The sequence below is a fragment of the Scaptodrosophila lebanonensis genome, unplaced genomic scaffold (assembly GCF_003285725.1).
Source record: "Scaptodrosophila lebanonensis strain 11010-0011.00,11010-0021.00 unplaced genomic scaffold, SlebRS2 tig00000085-arrow-pilon, whole genome shotgun sequence".
NCBI lineage: Eukaryota > Metazoa > Arthropoda > Insecta > Diptera > Drosophilidae > Scaptodrosophila > Scaptodrosophila lebanonensis.
Window position 1 is genome coordinate 2,811,694 of NW_022060564.1, and position 26,691 is coordinate 2,838,384.

General features: G+C 38.6%; 3 protein-coding genes across 8 annotated transcripts in view; 2 read left to right on the top strand and 1 right to left on the bottom strand.

Annotated features, from left to right (window-relative positions):
• Positions 1-4,568, bottom strand: LOC115626394 (plasminogen activator inhibitor 1 RNA-binding protein). 2 transcript variants are annotated; one of them, XM_030521755.1, is made up of 4 exons: positions 4,427-4,568; positions 3,330-4,044; positions 1,441-1,704; positions 1-874 (listed from the first exon to the last, which is right to left on the bottom strand). In XM_030521755.1, the coding sequence occupies exons 2-4, from the start codon at positions 3,946-3,948 to the stop codon at positions 402-404; spliced, it is 1,356 nt and encodes a 451-aa protein (XP_030377615.1). In that variant the 5' UTR covers positions 3,949-4,044; positions 4,427-4,568; the 3' UTR covers positions 1-401. The 2 variants fall into 2 exon arrangements, with proteins under 2 accessions (XP_030377615.1, XP_030377617.1); XM_030521757.1 differs by lacking the exon at positions 4,427-4,568 and adding an exon at positions 4,240-4,374 and having other exon boundaries at positions 3,330-4,119.
• Positions 1,806-13,117, top strand: LOC115626393 (ATP-dependent RNA helicase vasa). Of its 2 annotated transcripts, none has more exons than XM_030521754.1 (8): positions 1,806-1,852; positions 4,842-4,895; positions 4,970-5,336; positions 9,896-10,173; positions 10,704-11,447; positions 12,149-12,362; positions 12,435-12,703; positions 12,786-13,117. In XM_030521754.1, exons 2-8 carry the CDS (start codon positions 4,875-4,877, stop codon positions 12,828-12,830), a joined length of 1,938 nt encoding a protein of 645 aa, XP_030377614.1. In that variant the 5' UTR covers positions 1,806-1,852; positions 4,842-4,874; the 3' UTR covers positions 12,831-13,117. The 2 variants fall into 2 exon arrangements, with proteins under 2 accessions (XP_030377614.1, XP_030377613.1); XM_030521753.1 differs by lacking the exon at positions 1,806-1,852 and adding an exon at positions 4,582-4,711.
• A 3,225-nt stretch (positions 13,118-16,342) lies between these two features.
• Positions 16,343-26,691, top strand: part of LOC115626307 (anoctamin-8) — a 52,630-nt gene continuing 42,281 nt past the window's right edge. For all 4 annotated transcript variants that reach the window (XM_030521637.1, XM_030521639.1, XM_030521640.1 and 1 more), the window contains exon 1: positions 16,343-16,718. In XM_030521637.1, the coding sequence (XP_030377497.1) occupies positions 16,481-16,718 (238 nt within the window). In that variant the 5' untranslated portion in view covers positions 16,343-16,480. The remainder of the gene's footprint in view (positions 16,719-26,691) is intronic.

Consider the following 26,691-nt stretch of genomic DNA (forward strand, 5'->3'; position numbering starts at 1 on the left):
TTTGTGATAATTTTATTTGCTTCCTTTTTATTCAATAAATGTTGTGCCAATAGTATTTCTTCAAATTGTTGTTCTTTGTTGAAAATTTGACTGCGCTGCTGCGACATTTGTAAATTTAGTGTTCTTGTTGTTGCGGTATTTGAGTGGGTTTCTGTGTGTGTGTGTGTTTTGTGTGTGAGTGTGAATGATATAAATTGCAATTGTGGGCTTGGCCACATCGAACTCTACTATCAATTAAAAAAAATGTAAGGCATGCTGCCGGAGCAGAAGTGGTAGCAGCAGCAGCAGCTTACAGTTCTATTCTCCCTTCTCCGCCCTTATTTGATTCGCACTTCGCGTTCCTCATGCCTCATTCCTCCTCCCAATCCTCCTTCCCTGACGAGTGCAATCGATGTTTGCGCTTAAGCCAGCGTCGGGAATTGACGCTCATCGTTGACTTTGGGTGCCGCATTCTGTTGCCGCTCACCACCGAAACGCTTGGTGCCGGAATGTCCGCCACCAATGCCACCGCCTGGACCACCACGACGCTCAATGGGCGGCCTGTTGCCACCGTCGGAACGTGCAGCGCCGCTGCCGCCCTCGATATTGGAGGCACCACCGGCGCCACCGGCAGCACCACCACCACCCGACACTGGTCCGCGATTGCCCTCGTTGCGCGGTCCACCACGTGGTCCGCCACGTCCGCGTCCACCGAAGCCACCACCACCGCGACGTCCGTCATTAAAATTGAATTGGATGTCCAGCACGCGCTGCTGACGGCCCACGCGTTGTGGATACATGGCAGGATCGTATTCAAGTTCCTCCTCACTTTCGTTCTCCTTCTTCTTGTTGTTGTTCAGCACAATCATTTTCTTCCATTGCGATGTGTCCTCACCTTAGTTTGGTCGAGAGAAGATAAAATAAAATGTAATTGAAGGCCCAACAATGATGAGTTTTTATTAAATTAAAATAGACTGGATACTAAATTTGTCATATGGATGGAACACGTTTCGCACACAACGCTAGAACTAAAGGGGAAACATAAAAAGCAATCCAGACCTATGACCTATAGATATGATGAGCTAAATGTGTGTTTCCATTTTGTAAAACAACTTGCAGTTAAATTAGAAGCTATTATATTCAATCGGACGATGCTTTTAGAAAATAGTTTGGATAACCCTTGATGGATTTTATATTGTATCTGAACATAATGTTTGTTCTTTTAAAAACTAACTATCCACAAAATAAATATTTTCTTAGTCATTCTAAGCATAAGACTTATTTACTTATTGGTTGTAGAGCTGATATAGGATTCTGGATTTTAGAGTGGCTTTTCCAATAATACTTTTCCTCTCTGGCTTTTCCACTATATCTTGTATATGTAAGGTCAGGCTAGGACAATTGACTTGCTTTTAAATCTGGTCTTTCCCTCCCCTAATATCAAATGAGTTCATCGCTTACCTTCACCGGCCTTGCGTATATTGAACTTGGGCTTAATGCGTTGCTGCTGCTGTGCCTTCCATTCATCCAATGTCAACTCTTTGGTCTCTTCCTCGACGGGTGCTTGTTCGTTTTGCTGTTCATTTCCGGACTCATCGGCCTTGCCTTCCGCATTGTTCACACTGGTCTCGCTCTCATTGTTTTTGTTCACATCATCGATGGCCTCCTTGACGGAGCCCCAATTGTGTGCGCCAGCGCCATCACGTTTGTCGACTGCCTTAACGCCTGCGAAGAAAATAAATATATATTTAAAATAAATATGATTTTCGAAACTCTTTTTATATACCACATTAAATATGTAATATGCTTTCTATTTATTTTAGATTTGCCCGATTTAAGGACGACCTCGCGGATAATTTGTATTGTGCTTCATGTAAGTTATTCTTTAACTCTGTACAAATCGTACATTTTTTGTAGTTTTCGGTTCTTTTAGTGATATTTTATGAATCCAAAAGGCTCGCATCATCGTTAGCTTCACAATTTTGTTTTAAATTGATTTGATTTCATTAAACAATTTCACAGCTTGTGCTCAAACATTTGCCGGTTTCTGCTCTTATCTATATACCCGCTGCCAACAAGCACCGCCAATTATGTTCTGAATATATATGTGTATATATATATATATATTATACATGACTTGCATGTATGTGTGTGTGTGCGTGTGTAAACTGGATCACTCTTTGTTGTTTGCACGTGGCTTTGGTCACTTGGAGATAAGCTGCCGCCTTCAAACGGCATGGGAAATGTGTATGTGTGTGTGCAATCGTTTCAGTAATCAGCAATCCTAATGCATGTATTTACATATGTATGTATGTATGTGTGCATGGATTTAGATGCAATAACTGTGCTCTTCTCCCAACTTGTATACCTACAAACAAATGGCATGTTATAGGGATTTACCAATGTGTGAAATGTTTTGCACCTCCTCCTGCTACCCACTCGACGACAACAACAACAACAACAACAGGGAGGAGACCAACTAAAAGTACAACATCATCGTCGTTGTCGTCGTCGCCGTCGATGTGGCGGCCATTGGCGCTATCGTTGTGGCCAGAAGAAGAAGCAAACTAAACTATTTTTAAACATTTCAAACTGTGAAACATTTTACGTTTCTATACAAATTTCTTTGAATGTGCGTGTGCCGTGGTGCGCTTGCCGCCTTCCTCTGTCTCTACTTTGATTTTCTTTGGCCGTTTGGTGCTGGTCGAGCAACTGTTGCCGTTGCCGGCAATGCCGCAGTTGTTCACGATATTAATTTTGGATAATATTCCACACGATCGCCGCCCCATCACTGCCGCGCCGCCGTCGTCGTCGCGCATAAAACGCATGGCGGTGGCGATTATGACGACGACGACGGTGATGATATTCTTCTGATGACTTGACTAGGTCGACCCATGAGTGCGCTTAAGTTCTTAAGAGCCACTATCTTTGTAAGGTTATGCTAAACTTAGAAAAGTATTTCCAATGCATTGAGGAAATTGAACTTTAAACCAAGTCGTTCATTGAACATTTAAAAAACCCACAATTTTTGGTTTTGGAATTGTTTATATTTTCAAAGTGTTCTGAGCCTATCCCATTCTTTCTTTTCAACAAGTCGTCGAAAAAAAACGCGATCGCGCCCTCACACACGTGAGCGGAAGGTAACAGCAAAGTAGAGAAGATTGAGAAATTTGTGCCGTTGTTATTTTTGTTTGTTGTTGCTAACTAGAGCTGCCCGCAGCTCTGCATGTTGAAACGCATGTTCTGTTGTGGGCGGTATGGTATTTATATTACATATAATTCACGCAGCATCCCCTCTTCCCTTCCCCCCTCTGCGAGACTTTTAATAATTATTCAGTTTTGAAACTCACCAGTTTTGTCAGATCCAGATTGACGATCAAATTCACGTTTGCGATTGTTTCCATCAAAGTTGCGATTACGTGGTGGACGATCGCCACCAGCGCCGCCGCGATAGGGGCGCTCACCAGGAGCGCTGCCACCGGGAGCGCCATTTTCGCGCACGTTGCGACGATTGTTGCGCTGTTCGCGCGTTTCGCCATTCTGTTGGCGAAAATTGACATTGCGCTGTTGTTGTTGTTGCTGCTGTTGCCCTTGACCACCTTCACGTGTTTGCTGCTGCTTGCCGCCGACAGAGCGCACAGCTCCAGCGCCAGCCCCACCTTGTTTAGTGTTGTTGTTGTTGAGCTTGTCACCAGCAGCGCCGCCAGCAGTCAAATTTTTTTTGCCATCATTTTTATTCAGTGCACCTGGTTTGTTTTCCTTTTCAGCCTGATTTGGTTTCTTAGCATTTTGTTGGTGTGATTTGGTTGTCGACTTTGCGTTCGCTGGCGTTGTTGCCGCCGTTTTTGACGACGACGTCGAAGCTGCGGCTGGCTGCTTCTTCTTGGCCGCCACCAGATTATCTAATGGATCGCTAACATCATCGTCCATGAACAAAAGTTCATAACGATTTTTCCCGGCGCTATCCATAATGGCTGCTATGTATGTTTTTTGCAATTGCTATTATAAATTTTACTCGATGTGCAATTGATTTTTCACACACGATTTATGCAAACACACCGATTTCTGTCAAAAAATGCAGAATGAAAACTCGTGTGTCGGTCGGTCTCGCTGCTGCTTTCCTCCTCTGCTTCTTCTCGCCTGTTTGTATGTATTTGACGTTCGTGTGTATGTGTATGAGTGGTGTCGAAAGAATAGAATAAAATATACGTTCTTCTTTTACTATTTCTTTTTCTTCACCGTCGTGTGCTGCACTCTAACCTTAATTTTTCTGCGTTCTGGCCTCTTCTGTGTATTTTCTCGTCCGTCTTGTGCTTAGTAATACCTACACAATCACACAAACGCGCACATGTGTGGATATAGTGTGGTTAGAACACATGCCAAACCAAGAGAAGAAGAAGCAGCAGCAGAAAGCATGGTGGTATACATAGAAAAACAGAGAACTCACGTTTTAGCGGTGACTCGCTGGTTTGGTTACTCGCTGTGCTTGTTTGTTGGCTACGGTGAGTGGCAACTTGCTGTGTTTAATATGCAAAATGGCCGCGTTGAAGGCAAAAGCAGCTGTTGTTTACCGTTACGTTTAATATTGGCGCTACGTTTGCAGCCAGCTGCAATTGCATAACTGTTTTTGCTCCCTGGATTTTAGACATTTATGTGTGTGACGGATGTTCTTAAATTATTTGTGGTCTCTGAAAGCTGTAAAGAAAAGACTTTGAATTAACATTTTTTACAAGTAATTTGATTTTTAAAATAATTTAGATGCAACAAAAGCTATAAAAAAATAAAAACCAATTAAGCTATTTTATTTTTTTTGTACATTAATTTTTTTATGTTTTTATTTATATGCTTTTTTCAAATTGCAGTTAAATAAACGCTGACGCAAACGCTGCTTTAAGATGTCTGACTGGGACGAAAAGGTAAGAAGCGTCAAAGAGTAAATGAAACGTACATTTAAACAGGGTTGCGTGGATTCTGTTTTGCCTTGTTGCAGTCAACTGATGATGGCTGGTGCAGTAAGCCAGCGGCCCCGGCTCCGGCCAAGGAAGTTTTGGGCTGGGATGATGAGGAGGACACCAACAAAGGTGGTGACGGTGATGGCGATCGGAATGGCAGGGGTCGCCGCGACGACAGAAGTCGCGGCAGTGGTTATCGCGGTGGACACGACAACCGTAGCGATGGCTTTCGCGGCGGACGCGACAACGAAGGCGGTGGTTACCGCGGAGGACGCGACAACGAAGGCGGTGGTTACCGCGGAGGACGCGACAACGTTGCTGGCGGTGCCGGCGGCGGCGGCTTTCGTAATCGTCGCGATAATGATGGCGGTGGCAATCGTGGCCGTCGCGACTACGACAATGACGGTAAGTAGCTAGCTTTTCGATTGCAGACTGTACTTTAGAGTTGTGGCGGCTTTATTTCAGAAGTTTGCACGTTTGTTTAAAATTGAACTTTATGTAAACTTGCAATGGGAGTGCCTTATCTTTACAAATTCAGATCTTTAAATCAAAAGAACTATAAGAATAATGACAGAAAAATCGGTCGCATAATTTTTATTTTATATTTTTAAACAATTTAGACCGAATATAATCAATTATTCAATTAATTACTTCTGCTCAACACATTTCAACCAATTTGTAAGAGATGCTCGCTTGCAATTGGGTTGAAAGCGAAAACACTTCCATAAACAGTTAATAAAAACTTTATGAAAGACACTCCTGCGCACCCAACTCTAATGCTTTTCAGCATAAGCCTGCATAGTACAAGTATATACCAACAATGTTGCTATTTATATGTATATTTTGTATGCATTTGTTTAGTCCTATTGTGCGTGAGTTAATATGCGTGTGCTTGTCAATTATGTAGCCTGTCTATTTGTTTTGAATTTCGTCCTGCAAACTGCTGTCAATAATTATCTAGTGGATGATGTGCAGCTGTTGTCGCCCAATTATTTGAAATTGCCCAGCAGTTATGATAAGGATACTGTGGAGGCGTTCATAGATCAGCTTAACATACGCGATTATAGCACAGTGCATAAATCTCGTGAGCTCCGTAAATATCTTCTAAGGGCCTATCAGCATCACGTCAATGCTGAATGGACAAAACTGCAGGAGACTGAGGAGAAGGATAAGAACAGGAAACGGGAACGTGCTCTGCGTACAGCAGCCATTAATGCAATGCCGACAGATCGCATACTGGTCGAGGTCAATCGGTTGCTTCAGGAGGATTATGTGGCTCCAGCTAATGAAGTGGTGGCTTTGGAAGAGCCAGAAGAAGATTCCATTCAGCCGTTGCCCTTGCCTGAGGACACGGGTGTTGCCAGTTCATTTGTGATCCCTAGGCCCCCACGCCGAACGCAAGATGGAACTACTGTGCGACGCAGTACTGCGCCACGAAGCATTGATAACGAATTGAGTGAAATTTTAGCTCTCTATTCGCGCAATTGTCAGCGTTATTCACATGGTTTGCCTGTCACGGAAGTCGAACAGCCTGATGCGACAATAACAGAAACTGCAACACCGATATTTCTGCCGGCAGCACGACAAAGACATCGGATTTTGAGCCAAGAATTTATGCATTTGCGTGAACCAAGGCCCCTACATTTCTACTCAATGGCAACTGAGATTCAAATGATGTCAAGGACAAGAATGCGTAGGCAGCAATTTCCTAAACTGTTGGCACAGCCGAATAGTTTGCCACTGCCATTTCTGGCCAGAATCACCATGGAGTGGAATGTAGGACGGGAGCAACTACAGTCGCAAAGACGCAGTCAGTCGAGCCATGCCACTACGAGCAATAGCAGTCTCATCCATGCTGCCCGTCATGCTGCACAGGATGCGGCATCCTGGAGCGGTTTAATGAACTATTCACGTGCTGGTGGTGGAGGAGTTAGCAGTGCTGGAGAGGATGTGATGATGACAACGCCTGGAGAAGTACGCTCGTTGCCAACTACTCCCCTAACACATACTAACGATGGGTATAATCTTATTAACAGTTAAATTCGCATGCACCTCTCCTCACTGATAATTCTTAAGTAATATCTAAACTATATTATATATATATCTCTCTAGCTGACTTGACTTACCTTCTATGCCTCCAAATCGCTTGACTTTAATTGCATGCGCGCATAACCATAACCGACTGAAGCAAAAAAAAAAAAAAAAGAAAGGATGTGTAACAAAAAAAGATGTGGAGAAAAACACATAAAATTAATTTTGGCACTTAATTTTGTCTCTTTTTTAACATCATATTTCTTATTTTTCAACTTACTCTCAATGCAAATGCTACTCTTCAGGACAACTTATACAATAATAGACAATCTTTTCAAAGTTAACAACAATTACTAAATTGGAACTAAATGAATGGAAAAGGCTTATAAGGTTTATTTCGAATGGTGCCTAAGTCCAGATGTTAGAAGTCTATTTGAAAAGCAAACGTTTCTTAATCGTTTTGAATAAAAATCTACAGGACACCAAGTTTCCAAAATATTTACAGACTAATGAGTTGTTTCGTTTTGTTGATCTGTATTTTTCCTATCTTTAAAAGAGCCAAAACTAATTTAATACGGTCATATAGTTTTTGTGTTTAGGTAAAGTTTTGACGATCTTGTTTTCAAGACCGGCGAATGTCAGTTTAACAATTAATATTGTTATCTAATGTTTGCTTAAAAAAGAGTTAAAATGTTGAACATGTTGAAGCGGTTAAAGCATATCTTTGTATGCTGATTGTAGCAGTAATTTAATTATTCTAGTAATTTAATTAGCCTTTTTTGAATTGTTAGGAAGCTTACACTCATTTATATGTATTCGAAGACCATTCTATTCATTTAGTTCCAGTTGCTATCAGTATTTTGCATTAAACAACTCACAGCCATCATAACTAACATTCGCAGCTTCATAAGGTCAACGTCGGCGACACATCTACACAGCAACGTAGAAGAAATGGCAATGGACAATCCAGTGCCATCGTTGGGAGCTGATTTGTCATTGGACACGCCGGAAGCTTCAACAGTGCTGATGCGCTCCCTTCCGGCGCTCGCGAACTCAACGCCCATGTTATCCTATCGTCCGAAATTGGCGGCCATACACGAGGAGCAAGCTGATCGTCATACCATAGGGCGAATGCTTGAAATGACCGAGGAAGAGTTACCAATGATTGAAGGTCAATTGCCAGAAATAGGCGGGGAAGCTGCTTCAAATGTTGTGGTAGAGATAACTGAAACACCTTCACTGCCGCTGCCACATTCTCTGCAGGTGGATATGCCACAAGAAGAGCCACAGCCAACACAGTCGCCACTTCGAACAGGCTTACCGAGCACTCCCCGCAATTGGGAAAGCATTTTTCGACCGCGTGACGAGCTGGCAAACTATCAAGGACAAGTTGCGCCGACTCAACAAAACCGTCGAAGACGCAGACCGCGAGCACGCAGCCAATTGCGAACGGAACTTGCTGCCCGGGAAGGCGAGCCGCAACAAAACGAACGTCATCAGACATTGGAGTTTCTCGCCAGCATATTACAAAGAGAAGGCGAGGCTTCAGCAGCGCCAGCACCAGCACCAGCCATGCCCATGGACATCGATCAGTACCTACCTGTCCCTACCTTGGAGGAGGGTGTTTCAACTTCAGCTGCAATACCCAATCTTAGCGAGCGTCCAGAGCGACCCATTGTAACATCCGTGGAGGTCATACGCGAGCCACCGGCTAACTACAGCGTAAATGATGCGCCACAGCCAAGTGCAGTTCCTCCAACAACAACACCCTTAGAAACAGCAATTCCACCAGTGGTGCCGCCAAGTGCGAGCATCTCCATATCCATGGGGGATATAATGGACCCATTATGTCTGCATCAAGCAGCAGCGCCCATGGATATATGCCCCTCTCCGACATCACTTTTGCGAACCACGGAAACAATCGCAGGAGCAATACAAGGCGACGGGGGCGATATGCCAAAGAATCTTTTCAACAACGATCATTTCTATCGCGAGAATATCGAGGATTTGAGCTTTATAACGCAAAACGTGGATATGTTGCGTGTGATGTTAGACCAGGAGGCCAATTACAACGAGCGACAGGTTTATATGCAGCCGAGCAGCTCGTCGGATGCCAAGCCTACAAATTACTGCAGCTTGCCTTCTATTCCCAGCTATGATCCAGAATTACTGATTCACATGGATACGCAAAAGTTGTGTGTAATGCACGCCCTTATTGGCGCCATAATTCGTTGCCCATCGGTAGACTTGCGTCGGGTCGACTTCATAAAGAGCCGTACCGATGCGATCGCAGCCAACCAACTGATTTGCGAACTTAAGTCAGCTGGCTTGGTTACAACTGGCAGCGATGGGCGTGTCTCGATGGTTTTATAATTTCATTCCAAAACGAGCGCTTAACCATTTTCCGATCTTTATAATTTCATTTAATAGAGCATAAGTTTCTATCGTGCTTGATTCATGATTCGTGAAATGAATAGGTTTTATTGTGAAATATGTTTGAATTCAGTCCTATTTTTTAACATTTTATTGTATACATTTAAATTGTTTAAAGCCAAGCTAGTATAATACTCTTTAAGAATCTGTGCCTTTCTGAAGACTCTCAGATAAAATGAGATCATACATCTCTTTGTATTCTTTGGCTTGGAACCTTACTGCCTATAAAACATTCCAAATTGCTGTAGACTAAGAATGTCAAGTTTATAAATCAGTTTTTATAACGCATAATGTTTTATACAGGTATGGAAAAAGTTCTGCCTGGCATTTAGAAATGCTTTTAACTAAGAGTTTCTTTGCAAACCTCTCATTACCTTTTATTGCTATGTATTGTAATAAATTACTACTGTATCTAGTATTTGTGTGTATTTGTGTGTAGTACGTTAATGATATTTGTACTCTTTAAAAAGAAATAACGTAAGAAAATAATTAAAATCTAGGTGAAGAGCGTCGCGGTGGGTTTGGAGGCGGTGGCGGCGGCGGCTTCAATCGTGGAGATCGCGACGATCGTGATGGCGGCGGGGACCGCGAAGAACGCGGTGACGATCGTCGTCGTCGTCGTGATGGTGACAATGATTTGAATAATAACGAGGAGGATGGCGGCAAGGCACGCGAGTTCTACATTCCGCCGGATCCGTCTAATGAAGAGTCTGACGTCTTCAGTAGCGGTATTTCTTCGGGCATTAATTTTGGCAAATACGATAATATACCAGTCAAGGTGAGTGCGAGCTTTTAAAACCAATAAATAAGGGTTTCCTTTTATGAAACATTTTCGAAATAAGAAATGAAACTTATTGATAAAATGATTCTAGGAAAATCAATAGATATCTTTGGATTTAAATGATTTTTATGTATCTTTGATGAATACAGAATGTTTTTTCGTTTGTGCAGCAACATTTGATATCAATGTGTGTCTTCAATATAATATTATATAGTCAGATATCTACGATTTTCTTTGAAGATCATAAAAAACAACTTAACTTCACTGTTCACAAACATTTATTGAACACTCGATATAATTTTCCGGAATATATAGCTTTTTTCAAAGCGCTATAAACTAAATGCGCTTTTGACCAGCTTTTGTAAGATTTAGAATTCTATTGGTATTATAAAAAAGGTCTGTAAAATATAGCAATGTTTGGTTAAAAATATGTTAGGTTATTTGGTTATTATTCCCACCATTTATAGCCCTTAATAGTTCTCCGATTATATAGCTAATATACTTCATAATATTTTTGGATTTTCTAGGTTACTGGCGAAAATGTGCCAGCTCCTATTAAGGCTTTTAGCGAAGCCAATCTTCGCGGCATTATAAGCGAGAACGTGACCAAGTCTGGCTATAAGGTGCCAACACCTATACAGAAGGTGTCTATTCCCATCATTTCGGCTGGACGCGATATGATGGCTTGCGCCCAGACGGGCTCGGGCAAGACTGCTGCATTTTTGCTACCGATTCTAAGCTATATCTTAGAAGAAAATATCGGTATGGAAATTGGTAAACCGTTGGCTGTTATCATGTCGCCAACACGCGAACTAGCTATTCAAATATATAATGAGGCTAGGAAGTTCTCATTCACTTCATATTTGAAGATAGCTATTGTTTATGGAGGTACTTCTGTAAAGCACCAGAATGATTCGATCACCAAGGGGTGCCACGTCCTCATTGCTACTCCGGGACGTTTGCTTGACTTTGTTAATCGTACCTTTATAACATTCACGAATACACGTTTCGTTGTCCTCGATGAGGCGGATCGCATGCTGGACATGGGATTCGCTGATAGCATGCGCCAAATGATGACCCATATCACCATGCGCCCGGAGCATCAGACACTCATGTTCTCGGCCACGTTTCCCGAAGAGATTCAGCGCATGGCCGGTGAGTTCCTCAAGGATTACGTATTTGTGACCATTGGTGTCGTCGGTGGCGCCTGCTCCGATGTGGAGCAGACTTTGTACCAGGTGTCCAAGTTCAAGAAGCGTGCCAAGCTATTGGTGAGTAGGAAAGAGTGAATTACCATTAAACACTTGTGTTTAGATTTCCATTTTCGTATCCATTTCCTCATATTAATCGTAGAAATGCCCTTAGTTTGTTTCCCTAAAAGGATTAACCGTTTAAATAATTATAGATAATTGCATATGTGGCAAGAAAGGGGATGGAAATCAAAAATATAAAATAACTTGTGTTGCGTAGGGTGTAGTAGAATTTACTTACAAAGTTTGGTCAATGCGGATGAAGCCGTTTCTGAAACTCAGGCGTTCATATAGACAGACGTCGTGGCGACCGGACGAGGGGAAATATCCAGATCGATCCTGTCTTTGACTGTTACATGCTTTTCATATATTATTATATTGTTTGTTTCAGACTTAGGAATATGTGTACGAAGCTTGTTAATTCTACTTCATATACCTCTTGGGAATATCTTGTTCAAACAAATGAACCCTTTGGGGTGGTGGGTAAAATAAATAAAAAACTAAAATAAACGAGAGAATAACTTAGCATTTTCGAACGTAAACATTACAGAATCGCTTAAATAGACAAACAGCATTATTTATTGATTGGGTGTAGGCTTTAGGCAAGGGAAATAAATACATTTAAAAACTATTTAAAATTGTGGATAAATCCAAATATATTATCCAAAAATGATAATGCTTTTCCGCAGTATTTGTAATATTCCCCGTATCCTACTTTTCAGGAAATATTGCGTGATGGTGCTGATGGTACAATCGTTTTTGTGGAGACTAAACGCGGTGCGGACTTTCTGGCTTCATTTTTCTCGGAGACCGAGTTCCCTACAACTTCTATTCATGGCGATCGATTGCAGAGCCAACGGGAGCAGGCGTTGAGGGATTTTAAAATGGGGAAAATGAAAGTTCTCATCGCCACCTCAGTCGCCTCCCGTGGATTGGGTAAATAATTTGTGATTATCGATTAATTTGTTAGATTTTAATAATATCGCTCATCCCATCCACTTCTCGTAGACATCAAGAATGTCAAACATGTCATCAATTATGATTTACCTGCAAATATCGATGATTATGTTCATCGCATTGGCCGCACCGGACGCGTGGGCAACAATGGACGTGCCACTTCGTTCTTTGATCCTGATCATGATCGCGCTCTAGCCGGTCCGCTCATCAAGATACTTGAGGGCGCCAAGCAACCGGTGCCCGATTTCCTACGGGAAATTGGTAGCGGCTTTGACGGCGGCTGCGGCTCCGCTTTCGGTGGCCTCGACGTGCGCGGCAAGGTAATGGTTGTGAAGCCACAAAATTGTTTATATAGTTTCATATCGACCGAAAAATATATATATCCTCTTGTTTCCGTTACAGTCTGGCGGATGCGCGGTCAACTTGGAACTGGAAGAGGAGTGGTAGACGGAAACATGAGAGCGCCGCTTTGCCGCAAGAATAATTAGTTTATAAGCCTAGCATATCATAGAATGCTAATATTAACAAATAATGCAAAAGAATGCATTCTCTTACATTATTATTTTCAAACAACACTTTAAACACACCAAAATTGCTGTTGCGTACGTTTCAAACCCACAACGACTACCTTTTATAACCCGAAATATGCATAAGATATGCCACCTGATTCAATTTTAAAATACAACAAAATGTATTACAGACATTTAATAATAAAACATTAACGAAAACGGAAAGATGTTGTTTCATTTTTGATATTTAAAGGATGTTTGAAATCAATTTGGCAGGTGCCAGTTTGTAAATTTGCCTGCAAATGCCAGAGTTCAAAATCTGAAGTACCAGGCGAACAGAAATCAGCAGAAAGAGGGCGCTTTTTAAATTTTAAGCCAAGCTTCAAACCAATTTGGCAGCCGGGCTTCAAACCATTTCGCAGCCGGTCTTCAAACCAACGTGCCAAATGGTTTGCAACCTGGCTTACATTTATTTTTAAATTTTTAACAATAATCATCTTGTTGCTGCATTATGTTCGCCTGGTACGTAGCAAAGGTGCCAGTTTGCAAACGAAAGCGAAGGGCAGCTGCGGCTTTCGTAAAATTTATAAAATCGCCTGCAAATGACAATGTTCAAAATCTGAAGTACCAGGCGAACAGAAATCAGCAGCAAGAGGGCGCTTTTAAATTTTATGCCAAGCTTCAAACCAATTTGGCAGCCGGGCTTCAAACCATTCCGCAGCCGGTCTTTAAACCAATGTGCTAAATGGTTTGCAACCTTGCTGCATTTATTTTTGCGCCTGTATGGTATGCTACATTTTTTTAATTAAGGCGGGTTTGAAACCAATTATTAAATAAATGAATAGATAAATGGCTGAGGCTTCCTGTAGCAAATAAATAAGAAAAATAAAAGCGGTTGCTGTATTTTAAAATTTGTGGCTTTATTTGAAATAAAACGGTATAAAATATTTGCCTTAGTGTAAGGGACAATTTTAAGGATAAAGGTAAAGCTTAAATAACGGTGACTATAATTCAGCAAGCCAGTTCCTCATATAAAAAAAAGAAGAACAGGTGAGCCAAACGGTTCCTTGGATCGGCAACTAAGAGCAAATCTGTAAATATATTATATTTTAATTTGTTTATGTGTTCATTAAAATGTGTATTTTAGATTGTAAACCATTTGATTTGTATATAATGTTACACTTAATCTGCTTAAAATGCTATTTAAATATACATATATGGAGAGTATTTAGACTTCGTGGTATACATACGTGGTTATAGTAGGTTCTTGTTGCACTTTTTTCGCATCTCTCTTTGTGCTGCCGTTCTCTTACTTTGACTTTGGCTTTTTGAAGCCGGCTTTTTGCATGCTGTACGAGTTTGCTGCCCCATGGCCAAAGCCCCAGCAAACGTGTCCAACTGTCTGCCGCCGTATGACGGACTGTTGGGCTGTTTGGGGCCCAAAAGGGGCTCGCGTATATAAACACAAATCCAACAACAAGGAGTTACGAATTTGCTCTTTGCTGCTAATACTACTACTACGACGAATTATTGTATTTTGGGGGTGTGTTTGCGGCCACATGGCTACGCCTGTTGTTGTTGCCGTTGTTGTCTTTGCGTGCGTTTACAACAAGAACAAAATCGATAAGCCAGAGAAACTCACCACAGTGCACGTTGCTCTTTGAAATTGTTGGCCAGTCTCTGACGGCATCGCTGAACGTGCGGACGCACAAAACGCATTAAACGCAAAGAAACAAGAAATAACCAACGCAATTCGAACATTTGACATTTTAGTTTAGCAATTAATTAAGTTAAAGTTAGTGTGATTCTAAGAAAATAAGCAGTAAAGCAGTTATAAATTCAAGCAGTGGAACGATGGCAAAGTAATTTTAATGCGGCGCACAAAACCATACTACGTTTTTTCTTTGCCATAAAAATGCATTGCGTGTCCAAGCGAATGTTACGAGTATGTGTGTATGTGTGTGTGTGTGATTGTTTAACCTAAATAATGCAAGTGATTATGAAATAAGCAGCGAGACAGTTCAGCTCAGTTAGCCAAGTTAGTTGCTCAAATAGTAACGATCGTTAATAACATTTTTATTTACATATATATTTTTTACCGAGCTGTTCGTAAATTTGTTTGAATTTCAACCTTTGGCATAGGTTTTGTTGTTGTTGTTATTGTTGTTGTTCAAGTGTTTCTTTTTCCATCTTGATACCCACGCACATTGAACCCATTTGTAAGCTGCTGTTGTTGCAGCAACAACCCTCAGAGGACGCTTTTGGAGATATATTTTGGTGCTGAGGACGGAAATAGACGCAGCCGCTCTTTCCCCACCTATTACTCATTTCATTAGCCATATACATGTATAAGTATGTATGTATGTGAGCTGCTAGTTATTGTTGTTGTTATGTTACTGCTGCAGCCGGTAGCCATGCGTTGGCATTTCTCAGCCAACTTCACGTCATTCCTTCATTTGTTGTTCAAAGTTTAGACTCAAGTGTTTTCTTTAATTTGTTCATGTGCTTGCGTGTTGGCCTCAGCTTATTTTTTATGCTCTTTCCGAGCTTCTGCGTTTCTCACACGCACGTAGCTTCCATAATATTTTATTTACATAATTTTTTTCCTTTTACGTTTGCGGGCTTTTACTGCTCGATATTGAAATAAACTTGGCAGCTGAATGAGTTTCCTGCGTCATCTGTGGCTCTCCTTTTGTTATTAAAAAGTAGGCGGCATGATTGATTTACGCTGATAAGTGGGAATCTGCGGGTGTGTGTGCAATTTAATTAAATTTATGAACATACATAAACATACATATATTTGCAATATTGCTTAATTTCAGTGAGTGAGAACGAATACAATTTCGAATCCTTTTCAATTGTATGATTTCAAACAGGTTTTAATTAAGCAATTTAAGCATTCTTTTTGGATTAGTTTATCTCAGTAATTCTGCTAATATCTATGGGCACTTCATAAATTCAATTGTTTTTTAAGTTCACCTTCTTTGATAACAACAAATAATTCCCAAATATAGTTAATTAAACTCTTAATATTAGCTCTTTTGCTTGTAGCTGCTGATAGTTTCTAAAAACGATTATAGAAAGTATTCTCCGCTTTGCCAAAAAACGTATGTATGCCGACAAATTTGTGTGTGTAATTGAGAGTTAAATGGCTTTCGAATTTGCATTACATGCACGAACATTTAGGGGCCGGCAAAACTTGACTGTCTGCCAAAAAAAAAAGAAAAGAGGCGCACGGATGTGTTGGCATGTTTAAGCATAATTTGCGACTCTCTTAGTATTATATTGCGCGATCATAAAATTTGACTAATGATGGGCATAGGAAGGACACGCAATAGGTGTCTAGTCTGATAGTTGCAAAAACCAAAATGAATCAACAAAAAGAGAAAACTAATTAATAAAAATTTTAAAAGCCATTTGTCAAAACAAAACACAAACAACAACAACAACAACAGTAACAGTAACAGCAACGAAAAGTAATAATAAAAGTTGAGGCAAACAAAACGACAACAACAACAACAATCGAAAAAGAAGGAAAACGTAATAAAAAAAAGATTTGCCACAGCAAAAACAAAGCTGAAAAGGGAAATGAATATGAGGCAAAGTTTTGAAAGTTTAATTCACGGCGGTGAGGCCTCGTCGGAGCGTCAGTCGTCGGAGGAGGTGCCGGAGTCGACAACAACAGCTGGCGAGGATGCCGGTGCCTTGGATGGCGGCGCAGCGGCTGCTGGCGATGATGATTTCACCGATGACAACAATTTTGAGTCGAATCTGCGAAGACGCAAAGGCAAAATAATATCCTGTGCCAAGGAGACAATTGAGCATGGTAAGTGTGCCAGCCAAAACAAAATACCGCTTTTGTGAATGAAAATACATAAGTAAGTAGTTCTAGGCCGCATAATAATAATGCTTAAAATGTATTGTTTAGTAGCCGAGCTCTATTAATGAATAAATAGTCATATGGATTGTGGGTTAACCCATTAAACGCTCGTTAAAGCAATAATTTGATTTGTTGCCGAAACTATTTCGCCAAACTTTTTAATATGACTCAGCTATATTTCTACGCTTTATATACGCGTCAGCTATAAGTAATATAGAGAAACAAACGACTACACCTAGCAATTAAATTAAATTAAATTTAGTTTGAAGTGTTTGAAAAGGTTCTTAAACTGCTAAAAAGGTTAGTGACTTGGTTAGCTTTCCTGCGCGATAGTTTGGGGCTTTTGATTCAAGCCTTGGCAGCCCTTAAGAATGGATTTTTAACTCCTCCTTTATGTTCTACAAGTGTAGTTAAGGCAGGAGAAGGAATAATTTCCAAGAGTAAATTATTTTATTTTCAATAAATATTCAAAGCACACCGCCATTCATATTTGTTATTGACGCTAGTTTCAAAAGAAATCAATGAAATGCTAAAAAAGTTAGGACACAATTGTTCCAGTAATTTTAAATACATTTTAACAACGATAGGATACGGTCTAGAAAAGGCGGCTGAAATCTGATACCTCGTCTGAGAAGTAAATATAAGTCAAGGGGCGTCCATTTCAGTTTGGACAAAAGCAGGTGGGAAATTATTCTTTAGACTGTTTTTCATTTCTTTCTTTCTTTTCTGAGAATAAATGAATTAAACAAATTTTGATATAGAATCTCTTCCTGGATTTAGGCATGAGTCAACACAATGGACCACTAAAAAAGATTTAACCAAGGCTTTTCCAAAGTCCTTCCAAGAGTTGATTTTTCTACAGATAAATTAACTTAGTTTTTTATATAAATAAATTGGATGAGGACTTTTCAAACGCTTTTTTTACATTTTTAAAATCTGAAATGATCAATTATTTCATAAATTTTTTTGTATAATATCTAGACATTCTCAATAATTATGTTTAAGGAGCGGAATTTAAAGAAGGGAGGATAGAGGTCTAATGGGTGTCTTAGTCTTTTGATGATGCTGCTGTTGTCTAGAAGGGTTATGGCCAGGCTGTTTGTGTAATCAGAGAGCTGCTTCCTATATCTGGTGCTGCGTCTTTCGTCTATTTCGTCTGTGATGCATGTCCTGATTAGGAATGAGGGGATGAGCTTTGTTGATTGACCGCAGTACTTTATTTTGGAATTGTAAATGTTAAAAAAGGCAACAAAAGCCAACAGCTGTTAGGGACTTCTGTTAACTAACAGAGCGCTGTCCGCATTAACATACCGCTCTCCCCTGTTAGTCAATTCTACTCTCAGTGAATGCTTTCGAAAATGTTGAATTAAATTTAAGTATAACGTAAATTACAGCAGTCGAGCTTCAAGTAAACGAAAATTGGCCGCCATTTTAAGAAGTTTCTCCAACAGGAACGCCCCTCCACATTTACAGGAATTTTTGCAGGATTGCGTGTACTTTAAAAGCCTCGTTTTGCTTCTGAGGCATATAAGTTGGCGTTTTTCAGCCGATTTTGTCAATAGAGCTATACTATGTATAGCAAAATTATTGTCACCCAATATTATATCCTTTAATCATGCTTAAGGACTTACTCGCATCTCCCTCTACTGCTATTCATGTTCCTAAGTATTCGTCATTTCTTGTCGTTGATTTCACATTAAATTTGTTGTGCTCAGAGTTTTCTGAAGAAGCTCATAAAGCATTTCCTAAAACGAAGCATGTTTTGTGTCCTGCAGCAGCTCGAGGCCATCAAGCACGAACAACTATCAAATTACCCTAAAATGACTTTCAGATTGACGAACTTCCTTCTACCGGCAACTGCAGCCACTGTCATCCTTATTCTTGTTGTTTTTTTTTCTCTGGCGCTGTCGTCAACCTTAGACAAATGGAACTAACCTTTTTCTTCTTTTTTTCCTTTAGTCTGGAGCTTTTGTGGCGAGCCTTTTGTATTACTTGGCCATGAATGGCTAACGTATTTGAATTATTCGTTGAATTTCGTGAGTGTATGAAGACAGGGCACAAAGGCACAAAGAATTTATTGCACAACGCCTCTGGCACTGCAATATTGCTGGGCGTGCTGCTTAATTGATTAGACGTCAGCTCGAGTCGCTATGTGTTGCTCTCAGGCTCTAAAACTTTTCCAACAACGCTCGCAACTAAGTATCTTCGCTCAGCTGACAGGGACTTATTGATTGGCGTTCCAAGTGCCTCATTAACTTCAACTCTGAATGCACTTCATGGGTGTTTGCAAAGGGCTTAAGTTCTTGTTCAAATGTTTGCTGACCAGCCAGCAAGTCAACTTCCATACGACTCTCGCCATGCGTGTGTACTGGCCATATAGATATAGAAAGGTGGAAATTAGGAAGGAAGGAAGGAAGGAAGGAAGGCAGGCTATCGACTAATTAATATCATTAGCTGGCAGAATGGGTCAAGGTTGTTTTTTGTGGTGCGTGCGTGTCACGCAAGTTGTGACATAAATGACAACATATTGGATTTTAATACATGTTTACTTAGTTGCTCATTAACATGGCAATGGACACCACCATCGAGTAGAGCCTTGAAGTGGCTCCCTAATTGAAGTGTGAATTACGAGCATGCAGAGTACTTACAAGCGTTGTCAGAAGTGGGTAATAGCATCGATCGAAATTAATTTAATTATCGAATATCAAGGCTTACCAAATTAGGGAGCAGAGGTAGAGCTTCAGCTTCAGCAGAACTATTAGGGGGAAAGTAAAAATACAAGAAAATCGTGTTGAAAAAAGAACAACAAAAATATGAAAACAGCTTAGATACTCTAATCGAAACATGCTGAATATTTTTAATGATTATTGATTATTATTATTAATTATTATTATTAATTATTATTATTAATTATTATTATTAATTATTATTATTAATTATTATTATTAATTATTATTATTAATTATTATTATTAATTATTATTATTAATTATTATTATTAATTTTATATGCAAAACACACTGTTTCATCTATACAATCTATGATTGTTTAGATAAGTAACTATCTGAAATCTATTTTAAATGTTTTGTAAGCTCACTTCATAGTGAAAAGTTTTGCAGGCACATTCGACGTAAAAGCACTCGGCTCGGCTGCTATTCATTTCTTTCGGAATAAGAGAATTTAACAGTCTAGATTAGTTGTAATATATACACCTAATTCTGTATTTACACGGTAGATTGGTTTCAGAAAAAGTCGTGTAAAAAAGCCATTAATCATATGTTATTTTGAATCGTGCTAAATGGAATAAAGTAATGCAACTATATATAACATTTTTAATTTCAAATCGTGCTAAATCAAAACCGTTTAAAAACGGAATTGGCTGTATATTATTTTTGGCCAAGATCTTCATTTGACAGCATTGTACATCACGTGATTTGCTGTCATGATTAAATGAATTTAAATGCGCTTAGAATTGATAGCAAAACAAGAACACAAGAAACGCATGCTAGAGGCCAGTGAGCTCAACTTTTAAATATAGGGTATAGGTATAAAAAAAAAAATTGTTTATTAATTATTTCTTAAATTAATTTTTAAGATCCTTAAAGTAATTAATATAATAAATATATAACAAGTACATAGAGCTGCATAGTTTCAAAAGAATATATTTACTCTAATTCAATAATTTGTTTTCTTTCGAAATGACTGTTCTTTAGGAAAATGAACTATAGTTTCGTTTTAAATAAGTTTGTTGACTAATTTTGAAGCTAGATAGTGTTTAAAGGAAGGAGATTAGTAAGAAGGAGGCTGAAGAGGTCACACCCCGCTAAATCTCGCCAATAGATTTATATAAAGTATAAATAATTAAATAAGACTAAACACCTAGTTTAAGTTGTATTTTTCTTTAAGTTTAACTTAAGTTGTTGTAAATAATAACAGTATAATTAAAGTTTTACATTTATATACAAGTATACATATATTAAAAAAAAGTGTTTAGCAAGAGGAGGCATTTATTTTAAAAACAGCTTTACGTCCACTTCAAACGTGCAATTGAATTTCAGAACTGTACTGCTGTATTTTAAAGCGTTAAGTATATCCTTTTCCACAAATAGCAATTATAGCCTGCCTTGCAGCCTTGTGCCTATAAAAAGTTGAAAATTGCACAACTTTTTCAGTAATATTGTGCCTTTGTTGTGATGGCATGGCGGGTAGCGGTTGGGCAGCGGGTTGGGGCTTCGATGCACGCCCACTTATTGGAGGACGTGCACATGTGTGCAAGGATTTACGTGTGCCAGAGAACAGACATGACTTTTAAACTTTACCGGTTGCCTGACTGACTCACTGACTGACTGACTGACTGACTGACTGATGGAGTGACGGACTGACAAGCCTTGCCAATGACGACCGAAAAATCGCGTGAGTTGCGCGGCGCTTGAAAATTAGACGCTCGAGTAGATCCACGAATTGCTTAAATGTTCTATCGATTTTTGTTTCGCTTTATTTGTTTTTTCTTGGAGTGCGAGTAGTTTTTGCAGCCAGACTGCCTATGAGAGTAATGGAAGCATATAGCAAATATTTTCTATTACTTTGCCCTGTCATTGCCTTTGTTCGACTGTCTGTCCTCTGTCCACTGTCCTCTGCCGCTGCTGCTGATTGTTTGTTGTCATTTATGGGCGTGTCAATCACATCGACGACATTTGCCCGCCGCTTAGTTATGGGCTATGCATGCTATATATTCGAGATGGATAGATGTATTTACAGATTGGTCTTGGGCCTACCCCATATAAGTATATTGAAGATGTTGTGGCCTTTGTAAATGACAGCACACATTTGTGCCAATTTATTATAAGTGCGTGTTTTTTTGTCCAAAGCGAAAACTGTTTGCTTTCAGCCTCAGCTGCTCCTTCCAACATTGTTTGTAATGCGCGAACCCAATCTACATACATATATATTTATGGCTTAGCAACAGTCTCCAAAGTACATTCAACTCAATTTTTCAACAGTTTTTGCTTATATGCCATATACAAGTACATATGTACGAGTATGTACAACAAGCTCTTGCTCTATTCAGACGAAAGTGGCCTGATTTGATCTTGAGCCACATTCGACTTGGATGCTGAGCTCTAAACAAACAAAAAGTGCATACAACGTCTATTTGGGCATAAATACATACAAACATACTTATACTACACACATATGTATTATACTATATATGTGTATATAATGCCTTTATCTAAGCCTTTAGCTCAAGAAGACAGAAAAGGCTGCGTGCACACATAAAAAGTTGCTCGAATTTATAGCAATGTGCCACTTTTTTCTTCTCAGCACACACATATGTATACAATATACAATATATATACCAGATGATACATAAAAAATCGACTTATATAGTGGCACATATAAAGGCCCACTTCAGTGTTGAAGACATAAAAAGTCAGCTTTGAATGTTAATTTGACTTGAAGAGTCTTGAAGAAATGTCTTCTTTATGAAGCTTAGCAGTAAGTTGGATTTTCGATTTTATATCACGAGATTATCGACACGTCCTGCGGCTCTCAGCTCACGTAAATGTACTTCCCCTAAATGTCCTCGATAACAGCATCACAGACGTTTCAAAAGACTCCACCCGCTAGACCTTTCCTTCCCGGGCAACAAGAACTTCCAGATCACTTTTAATTTTAAATTAAATTATAAAAATGATTTAATCTTGTCTTTTGTAAGATGCCAGACAGATCTTAAATAAAGCAACCATATATATATATGTATCTATATATATATATATAGTAAATCTTAGGTGGTTTTGTATTTTCTAGTAATTCTTATTTAAATATTAATTTCATTTTCATTTAATTATTTGTAATCTCTATCCTAGCGTTACAAGTATTAAGCTACTTTTAAGTTAGTAAAAATATTTAGCTCGATATAAATTTTATCTAAATGCATTTCTAATTTAATCTTATTCTGATTTGTTCTATTTTAATTTATAACGCGATATTATTTAAAAGTTACATTTTTATTTATATATAAAATTAAATTTACATTTTTTGTTGACTATTTTTTATTATTGTGTATATGTGTTGCATATTTTTTTATTTGTTGATAATGAGGCCTTGTAAAATATGAATTGTATTTTTTCTACCAACCTCCATTACACTCCCATTATATAGTGCTTTAATTTTTAACTCTGAATTGTGACCTTGCTGGCAAAAATAATACTCTGCTTGGCTCTGCCTCTCCATTTTATGGTGCAGTTCGTCTTCAGTGGCTATTGAAAAATTGATACCGTTTTCGGTTTGAAACTTTATGTTCTATTGTCTATATGCTATGGACATTGAACATTTTGCGGGTCCATTGTAAAGTGCTATGTTTAATAAATCATAATATGTGTGTAGCCGTTTGCAACTGCTCTATTCTTTGGCCACTTCCGTTGTTGGCAGTCATTTTGCATTTTGGGATCCGTTTGGCTCATTGAAAGTAAATTTGATTTTGCACAACTGACACTTTAGTTGATAAATGTTATTCCGACGTGATAAAGGTCAAAGTTGAACGAGCTTAAGTGTCTGGCAACAGCAATTCGAGTTGGAGCAGCCGGGTGGGGCACAAAATTGCGGCGCATCTTTTTATTTCTCTCAAGGGACAGAAGAAATTGATGTTGATGATATTAGTATGAGATTTATACGCACTTATCATATTTTCCCACACTCGTTACTTAGCCAACGTTCCGAACCATTGCACAGTGTGTTATTCTTTGTGAAAGCATAATACATTTTCTTAGAGGAGCAACATTTTAGTGGTGAGAAATTATTTTTCGATAGCATTCTACAGAAGTGAAATGAAACCGGCAATAAAAAAAACGAGGTAGGTCTCCCAATACATCTTGAAGTGGAGGAAATGAATGTGATGTGGATTTTTGGTTTTAAAGATTATTTATGGCACTAGCTCCGCTAAAGATTAAAGCAGAATGATACAACTAAATCGAGGCATTAATTTTGTTTATATAATGATGATATTTAGATTTCAAAACCATTGTTTGCTGTAATGGCAAACATTTAATAAATTATTCATACTTAATTTTTAAAAACTCGTGATTTCTCGGACCTAGGATTTAAATTAAATAAAATAAAATTGTGACCGCCCTCCTCTGTGATTCACATACCAAGGCAAATCGGGATTTAAATTCTGAAATTTCTAATAAATTAAATAAAATAAAATAAAATTAAAAGCTCTGTTAAAATTTTTTGGTTCCCTGAAATTGAAACTAAATGGAGGCAAATGTAATACAAATATGTTGCGTATACCTTTATTGACAATATTTCTCGCTGTGTATTTATTGAATGCTTCAGTTACGCGCAGCTCACATTTTACCTTTATTTTTGCTCAGCCTGCTTCACGCATTCTTTGTATTTCTTATCAGAGCCAAACAGATACGAGTATTGTCTGCCCTTGGCGTTACGCTCATCTACTTCTTTATTTTCTTAACCTTTTCGATGTCAGTTATTTGCATTTAAATGCGAAAATGTGAACAAGCTAAATCCGATTTGCCTTGGGCTCTGCTGAAGTTGTTAGACAGGCAGACATTTATGTCTTTTCTTAACTTAACAATGCCTTGTCAAATGTGACCTACAATTGCGCATTGTCTAAACGCCTTAAAATGTTTTAACAATTTCAAAACATAAACGAAATCAATTTACTTACCAACATAAACACACAGGCCCACATCCATCCAAGCACATCTACGCACACCTACGCCCACGAAATCAGATACATTTTTGTCTCTGCAAATAAACCAAAGGGAGGCAGTGTAATACGCAAATTAATCGGGGCTTGTGCCAAAGTTACACATTTTCTGAGCAGAGACATAAAAATTCGATTTTTGTTTTTGTTAACAAAGCAACAAAGTTGGGGACACGTGCTGAGGGACTTGCCAGAGCACAGGTGTACAAAAAGGAAATTGAAATGGTGAACGCATGTAGTACTACCTACAGGTTTATTTATGGCTAAAATATTGCAGTCATGCTTTGGGTATCCGTAGCAGTAATTGAGAAAAAATGTCTCTCTGGCGGCTACTCATACTCATACAGAAACTTTTCTTTAAATAAAATACAGGAAAATGTGCAGAAAGTTCATTTGTTCAGCTATCAATATTCGATTACTACTTTTAATCCCAATTTGATTTTAAAAATACAAATTTATTAATATATTTTTCAACCAATCATTAATCTACATACACATTCATTAAAAAATTGCCCAAAATGTGTTCGCTTAAGTTAGACCATAAACAATATTACACAGAAGGGGTAATGTTTCAAAACATTGAAAAATTTGAAATACAGCAGAAAAATCATTGAGAGAACTCAAAACTTTTTAAGGTGTGAAGACTACATTAATCAAATTATATTTTATTTGAAGTTTTTAGTAGTGGTTGTGAGTTAATTTTTTTTTTTAAGATGATCATTTAGCAACAAAAAAGGCGAATTTTTCTAAATTTCTTCTTGCTATTTTATCGATATTTCGATGTCTGTGGAATGTTAGGAATAATGTGTGATGGAATAATTAATAAAAAAAATTTAAGCTACACTATTCTCTTGCAAATATGTACACATAATTCATATCTGTTGTATATATTTCATATTAATTATTAAGTAATTTTTCTACCTTTTTTCTATAGGAAAATAAGGAAAAAAAATACATAAATAGATTAAAAATTAATTAAGTCTCTCTGTCTGATTGCCTTAATTTTGATTGCCTTTGCTTTTGTTCAACTTGTGTTAAATCCTTTTTAACAGAATATGTTTCCACCTTCCACTCTATGAATTTTCGTTCATTGCTCTAATAGTTCCTCAAATAGTAAGCACTCTCCACATCCTTCATCAAACTGTAACTTTCCACAGAAAATGTGCATACTCCGACTAAAGCTGCTCTAATTTGTTAGCGCAATATGAACATCTTGATATGCAAATCCGAGCAAAATTCAACATAGACACACAGGCATACAAGATGGGGGAGAAAACAATGTATTGTTTGCACAAGACACCACGAACCAAAAATACAAAAGTTGTAGTTTGCAAATTCGACAAATGAGAGGGTGCTGCCACATGCAGGTGCATAAATACGTTACGTATAGTATGTAGTGTGTATATGTATGTGTGTGTGATTTGCGTACTCGAGTGTATTTGTATTTGTCAGGTAGTCATACATAGTTGCAGAATCGTATCTTGTATCGTTTGTCAGACAGACGCAGAGACATGTGGAAATGCTTGCGCAAGCACTGATTGACATTTTACGCGATGTGCCGCAGGATTTACTATGTAAGTCGTCGCCCCCAGTTCGACAGCCGACTAGTAGGTTTATACAAAAAGCTATTGGATGTGGTGGTGTATCAAAATGGTTAAAGCCGAGGCGACACCTCATCATTATCAACGTCAGTGCCACCAGTCATAACAGTCATGGCAGAAAGAACCTGTAGACAGCGGAAAACGCAAAAGGTGTCCTGATATTGAAGCAGCTTAATTTCCGTTAAAGCGGATGAAAAAGTGCATGATATATGTAGATATGTATGTGTGTGGAATTCTTGTCAATGCAATTTGATGGTTTGCGTTTAATTTCTTATTCCTAGAAACACTGATTAGTTGCTAGAGCAACGATAGCTGGCTGACATGTTATACGAGTATTTGCTCTAATTCGTTTATATCTTTATTTGATTCGATTTGAAGCGTGTAATTAGATTTGCAACGAAATGCCATGACTTTGCAGTATGTATTTCGATTGGATAGGTAGAAGTTGAAACGCCCCCCCCATTTAGCAATCGAATGGAAATTATTATGACCTTCTTCATCTATTCGTAACGTAACATAATCGTTTTTTATGTTGCGTGAAAAACTGGCTTCAACAAGCTAAGCGAGTAGTTATTAATTAAAGAACAAAT